The sequence below is a fragment of the Macaca mulatta genome, chromosome 16, assembly GCF_049350105.2.
Source record: "Macaca mulatta isolate MMU2019108-1 chromosome 16, T2T-MMU8v2.0, whole genome shotgun sequence".
NCBI classification, from domain to species: domain Eukaryota; kingdom Metazoa; phylum Chordata; class Mammalia; order Primates; family Cercopithecidae; genus Macaca; species Macaca mulatta.
Window position 1 is genome coordinate 45,485,228 of NC_133421.1, and position 6,358 is coordinate 45,491,585.

A 6,358-nucleotide genomic window follows, 5' to 3' on the forward strand; every position below is an offset into this window, starting at 1 on the left:
CCCCTGAATCCAAAATAAAAGTTGAAATTATAAAAATAAAGAAAATAGAAAAAGAAAAATATTCTAAAAATTCCCAGAGGGTCTAAAATTTTTTTTTCTTACTAAGGAATAAGAGATCAACTGGCTTTGGAATTTTGGCCCTGTCTGAGATGCTAGAAGACAATTGAAGAATGTCTACATTGTTCTGAGAGAAAATTATTTTCAACATGAACTTTCATATTCAGTTGAACCATTTTCAAACTTTAAGAACAAAGTTTTTAGACCTTCAAAGTCCCAGAAAGTTTATTGTTCATATCAGTTGGAGTTTTTTGTTGGAAAGCAATAGAAACTGACTCTGGTTGATTAAGCAAAAAGGACTTTACTGAAAAGATTTTGGGTAGTGTCAGGAAGACTTGGAAACTAGGTAGAGGCTGAGTGCAGTGGTTCATGCCTGTAATCCCAGTACTTTGGGAGGCCAAGGTGGGTAGATCATCTGAGGTTAGGAGTTCAAGACCAGCCTGGCCAACATGGCGAAACCCTGTCTCTACTAAAAATACAGAAATTAGCCGGGTGTGGTGGCGGGCACCTGTAATCCCAGCTACTAGGGAGGCTGAGGCAGGAGAATTGCTTGAACTTGGGAGGCGGAGGTCGAATCCTAGAGAGACCAGCTCCAATGCCACATCCAAACTCATGCCACAAGAGTCAACTGGTGTGAATGCTGTCACTGCTGCTGGGCATTGTGGTTAGCATTGCTGACCTCCAGCACTGGTCATGGGGTATGTGTGCTGGCACTGCTGCTTCCAGAATCTGGAAGCTGTTGCCACCACCAGTGTCACCTGGATGGAGTCCTCTCTTTTTCTGCTTCTCTGCAACACTTGTTCCGGGCTCAGATCTCTGGAAGGGAGCATAGATTGGACAAGCCTGAGTTGGGGACGCCTGCCCTGGCACATATGGAGCAAAGGAGAGTGTTTGCCTTTGTCATCTTTTAAAGCAGAAGGCAGTTCAAGGATATTCTAGCAAAATGAAAAATAAACCATTTTAGGAAGGAAGGAAGAGGAAGAGGAAGTTGTGGGCTGCCTGTCATGGTGGAAAGAACTCAGGTGTGTAATAAGAAGAAATCCCAGTATGACATTATTATTATTATTATTATTATTATTATTATTATTATTTTGGCAGGTCTAGAAAGCATTTCTGCAAGTTGGACTGGAAGTTAGAAGGTCCTTGGAGACTGTCTCAAAGAATGAAGTAGTTACCATGAAACAGATGGTGTAAATATGCAAGTGCAAATATGGAATGATAAGGAAACAAAAAGTATTTCTCTTTTGGTTAATAGAAAAATATCAAAAGGAAATCGTGGGAAAAAATAAGAATTGTTATGGGATTATAATGGATCAAATGTTAAGTACACTAGAAAATGGTGTGAACTGGGCAAATGATGGAGTAAAAGAAGCTTTCTTGAAATTGTAACCAAGCCTTTGAAGATTAGTTATTTCAGTAGAAAGGAGAAGATGAGATATAAAGTGAATTTGTATTTAATCCTGTTGGGGCTTAGCAGTTTCTTCAGTTTTATATTAGTTTATTTCCTCTTAAAACTCAAGCAAAGTTAAAAATTGAATACTCTTTATTAGATGCATGACTTCCATTACCAGACACAACAATATATATATATTTAAAGTAATTCAGGCCAAGAAACTCACAGGAGGTGTTGGAGGTGGTTGGCTGGCCTCTTTTGTCTCTTTATTATTATATTGGTTAGGACTTCAGCTTTTTCATGCAATTCTGAACTCCCGGACCATTGGGTTTGGCACAGACTTGTCGCCCCTTCTTGGTGAGGAAGCTGGGGAATAAGGGAGAGAAAGATTACAAACTTTCTCCCAAGCAGAGGGAGACAGGGGGCCCCATCCTCCCTGCTCCTCAGATTTCCCAGTCAACACAGCTTGTTTTTTCCTTTCTCTGCTGATGGCAGCTCAGGGACAGTGTCCTCTTGAGACCCTCTCAGCCTGTGGGACTCCTTAATGACTTATGGAAGTGTCCTTGGGCAGCCTTGTGCCTGCTTTCTTCTTCCTCCCCTATCTCCTCTCCATTGGGAGTGTCTCATCCCTGATGCCCTGCAGGATCCTAGTAACGACACAGCTGCCCCGTACCTGGCAGGATCCAGAGGGTGGAACCCAATGGACGCCCATCCATCGGGTCCTCCCTGCAAGACGCTGTGGGCTGCTTCTTCCCCAACACATGGTTGGTGAGCTTGGCACTTACATGACACCCGGCTTGGAGCACTCGCTGCTCGTTTCAAAATAACTTTCCATGAGTGAACACGGGATGCTTTGTGAGATGTAGGAGATGCAGCAGTCAGTAGCAAGGTGAAAGCCTGCAGCAAGAGAAAGGGTCATTTGAGGGCCAATCTTTCTCCTCGAAAGCACTGTGCAGGATGAGAAGGCATAAGCCTCGGAAGACATGTTTCCCCTCCGTGGCCAGCATTTGCTGGCATCTCCCTGCTTCAGACCCTCCCCAGGGTTGTGCGGTGTGTCTGAGGCACATGGTGGGCCACAGCAGGACGAGGAACATTTCCCCCAGAAGGGGAAGGCATCTGCAGACACCTGCAGACACCAGAGAGCACCTTCTTCTCCAAAGGAGCAGGCTCTTGGGGCAGCCAGAGGGGAACAGAGAAAGCATTTATGGAGGGGGTCCCCCTAGCCCATCTTGATCTTCCTTGGAGATGTTCACCACCCTCAGGACCCTCTCATTCTCCTCCTGTTCTGTAAACAGGGACAATGGATTCCATAGTGCAGACCTGCACCTGCTGGCTGCTTTTAAGTATATGCTGTATCTGATCACTTACTGCTCAGAACTACTGGATTTTTCAGTAGAAGCTTTGACATGAACTCTGTCTCTGCATCTGGAAGAAACAGACAGGACAGGGAAGGAAATCACTGAGCGGCAGCAGTATGTTTCAGCATCTCCACCTACCCCGTTGCTCATCCCCCTCCTGAGGCAGAAAGGCTCTGAAGCTGGACCACCACCACCTGTCTGGGTTCTAGGCCTGCCTCCTGGCCCATTTATTCCTTGAGGGCCCTGAGACTTTTCAGGGACCTTTTGAAAATGTAGACATGAAAACTTTGTATTGACTCTGAAATACTAAAAGCAACTGAACCTAACACAGTTCAGTTAATGGAATATCTACATGATGTGACACAGTCTACAAGTCTTTCTACACATTTCTGGAATATTTTTTTATTATAGGGCTCTGAAAACTGAAAGGTTTTATCAGCGCATATGGTGGCACAGTATCCCCTTAAGTGAAGTGAGTCTATTATAGTCTTTATTCATCCCAGTTAGCAGAAATATTCATGTGTTTGCTGTAGAAAGATTGCTGTGTTTGATTGAAACAGTCTTCCTTGGCCCCACCAAGGATAAGTACCATCTAGGTATGTATTACTTTTTTTTTTTTTTTTTTTTAATTGAGACAGGGTCTTGTTCTGTCACCCAGGCTGGGGCACAGTGGTATGATCATAACTCACTGCAGCCTCGAGGTCCTGGGCTCAAGTGATCCTCTTGCCTCAGCCTCCTGAGAAGGTGGGATTACAGGTACGAGCCACAATCCCTAGCCAATAGTTTAACTTTTTGTAGTGATGAGGTCTTGCTATGATGCCCAGGCTGGTCTTGAACTCCTGGGGTCAAGCAATTTTCCTGGCTCAGCCTCCCAAAGTGCTGGGATTATAGGTGAGCCACCATGCCTAGCTTGTATTACCTTTTGAAAACCAGAGAAATTCTGTATTCCAAAATACATCTAGCCTGATAGGATTTTGATAAGGGATTGCATATCTGTATCATGCTAAATAGAAAAATGCGGCCAGGTGCGGTGGCTCAAGCCTGTAATCCCAGAACTTTGGGAGGCCAAGGTGGCTGGATCACAAGGTCAGGAGATTGAGACCATCCTGGCTAACATGGTGAAACCGCATCTCTACTAAAAATACAAAAAATTAGCCGGGCGTGGTGGCGGGCGCCTGTAGTCCCAGCTACTCAGGAGGCTGAGGAAGGAGAATGGCGTGAAAACGGGAGGCGGAGCTTGCAGTGAGCTGAGATCGCGCCACTGCACTTCAGCCTGGGCGACAGAGCGAGACTCCGTCTCAAAAAAAAAGAAAAAAAATATCTTTACAGTGGTCAGGCACGATGGCTCACACCTGTAATCCCAACACTTTGGGAAGCCGAGCTGGGCAGATCACCTGAGGCCGGGAGTTCAAGACTAGTCTGGCCAACAAGGCGAAACCCCGTCTCTACTAAAAAAAAATACAAAAATCAGCTGGGCTTGGTGGTGCGTGCCTTAATCCCAACTACTTCATAGGCTGAGGAAGGATAATCAACTGAACCTGGGAGGTGGAGGTTGCAGTGATCCGAGATCTTGCCACTGCACTCCAGCCTGGGAGACAGAGCAAAACTTCGTCTCAAAAAAAAAAAAAAAAAAAAAAAAAAAAAAAAAAAAAAAAAAGTCTTGACAGCTGGGGAGAGACTGCCCGTTGCAGGGCTAACCAATGCATAGAGATAGCAAAGGGTTTAGACCTTTCATATACAAATCAACAAATCCTGAGCCCATGTGCCCAGCCACCTCCTTTGCTAACTCTCACACACCAAGCCAGTATTTCCGTGGTTCTAAGTCATCCTAAGGACGAGTACTAGACAACTAGAGACTATCCCTATATCCCAAAGCCTGAAAGGCTTATTCAGACTACCTAGCCCTAAACCCTATGCTCTGGGCTGCCTTGCTTTCCCCCTGGAAACCCCAATAAAGGTTCTGGCATAGGTCGTCCCTTCTCTCCTGATTGTGACTCCTGCCCTGGATGCTTCCCTTGGGGCCCTGTGTGGCACAGTGTACCTCCTTCTCTTGGGAAATGTAAATAATACATTCTTTTTGCAATGTCATTGGCCTCTTTGTGTTGACATTCACTGCCACAAATTAAGATTCCACAGGAACAAATGAGACAGTGATCATGGGTGAGTCACTTACCTAGCTGGTTCCTTTTCCTCTCCCAAATCACAATTTTACACCAGATGGTAGATAGCAGTTCTAGCACTGTAAACTTCTACGATTCTTTTTGCAAATTTACAATTTAATTACAGTTCTTTTGTTCCAGCTAAAATATCAGCTAAGAGAAAGAATCAGATAATTTTTGCTGTGAAAAGGGAAATAACTGGCCCCAAATGGGACCAGTCACGTGTATACATTTCCCCCTCCAAGGGTCCAAAGGCTGCAGACAGAGCCAGGTCTACACTCTGCTGGTGGTTTTTAAATAAATTCCACAACCATGTCTGGGCTGGAGAGTAGTCACAATGTGTCTCTGTCCCAGAGCCTGAGTTACCATGGACCTGGTCGCCTGGGAGAAAGCTCCCTGGACTCACCATTTGTAACCTGGGCCTGGGATCCAAGGGCAGCAACAAGCATGAGGCAGGAGAGGAGAGCCACGGAGACCTTCATCCTCCTGGTGGGCAGGCAGGACTGGCCGAGACTCCTGGGCTCACTGCTTCCTGGCTCCCCGGGATGCCAGCTCTGCCCTTGTATTTACAAGAAGGGGAGGATCCAGGAAGTCCCAGGGCAGAGGTCAGAATGCTCTTCCTCAGCTATATAATAGTTACCAAGCAGTTTCTGAAAAGAGAACAAGGCTGAGAATGCAACAGAAAGTAGAGGACAAAGGTGACTTGAACTGTCCCTGTGGATTTCCCGAACTATCCCAATAGCTACAGGCAGATAGAAAGAAATGTTTCAAGGAAGAGTCTTCCTTCCAGGGGATTCATCTAATCCTCTAAGCCTGGGATAGGAGTGGGGGACTATCTCAGACTCTTGGATTCAGGATTGGGATGTGGTGAATGCTATCTTTTTTCCATTTCTAGTTCTATTCCTGTGGTCCCAACCAGTAGGTGTTAGCAGTGCCGAATCCATATCAGTCTGCAGCAGCCTCAATTCTTGCCCCCTCAGAAGAAAGAATTCAACTGAGAGGCATAAGGCAGAGTGAGAGACCGAGACAAGATTTAGGGCAGGAATGAAAGTAAAGAACACTTGGAAAAGTGCCAAGCAGGTGATTTGAGAGATTCAAGTGCCTGGTTTGACCCTTGGATTGCGGTTTTTTTGTTTTTTTTTGTTTTTTGCTGGCATTCCGCATGCGCAGTGGTCTCCCAGCACGTGGGAGGGGCTGCATGCACAGTGTGTTTACTGGAGCTGTACACATGCTCACTTGAAGCATTCCTTCTTGACCAGTCAAGTGTTCCTAGATCACATACCAGTTGAACTCTGACATTTTGCCTCTTAGTGCACATACTTGAGCCTACTTGCCTGACCCCTGAGATCTTATCGGGAAACTGTTGATCACCAGTTTCAGATATTTCTATC

The 6,358-nt window shown here is 45.6% G+C and overlaps 1 protein-coding gene across 2 annotated transcripts; it reads right to left on the reverse strand.

Annotated features, from left to right (window-relative positions):
• Positions 1–338: 338 nt before the first annotated feature.
• CCL15 (C-C motif chemokine ligand 15) lies at positions 339–5,990 on the reverse strand. Of its 2 annotated transcripts, XR_013406303.1 has the most exons (5): positions 5,374–5,990; positions 2,819–2,875; positions 2,236–2,347; positions 1,677–1,816; positions 339–873 (listed from the first exon to the last, which is right to left on the reverse strand). XR_013406303.1 is itself a non-coding variant. In XM_002800380.4 (4 exons), exons 1-4 carry the CDS (start codon positions 5,447–5,449, stop codon positions 1,732–1,734), a joined length of 330 nt encoding a protein of 109 aa, XP_002800426.1. In that variant the 5' UTR covers positions 5,450–5,532; the 3' UTR covers positions 1,583–1,731. The 2 variants fall into 2 exon arrangements, 1 of the variants encoding a protein (XP_002800426.1); XM_002800380.4 differs by lacking the exon at positions 339–873 and having other exon boundaries at positions 1,583–1,816; positions 5,374–5,532.
• Positions 5,991–6,358: the final 368 nt, after the last annotated feature.

Coding starts and splice junctions, on each gene's coding strand:
- CCL15 (XM_002800380.4), bottom strand. CDS start 5,449: ATGAAGGTCTCCGTGGCTCTCCTCTCCTGCCTCATGCTTGTTGCTGCC. Junction 2,876..5,373: donor CCAGGCCCAGGTTACAAATG/GTGAGTCCAGGG, acceptor TGTTTCTTCCAG/ATGCAGAGACAGAGTTCATG. Junction 1,817..2,235: donor TGCTCCAAGCCGGGTGTCAT/GTAAGTGCCAAG, acceptor CTTATTCCCCAG/CTTCCTCACCAAGAAGGGGC.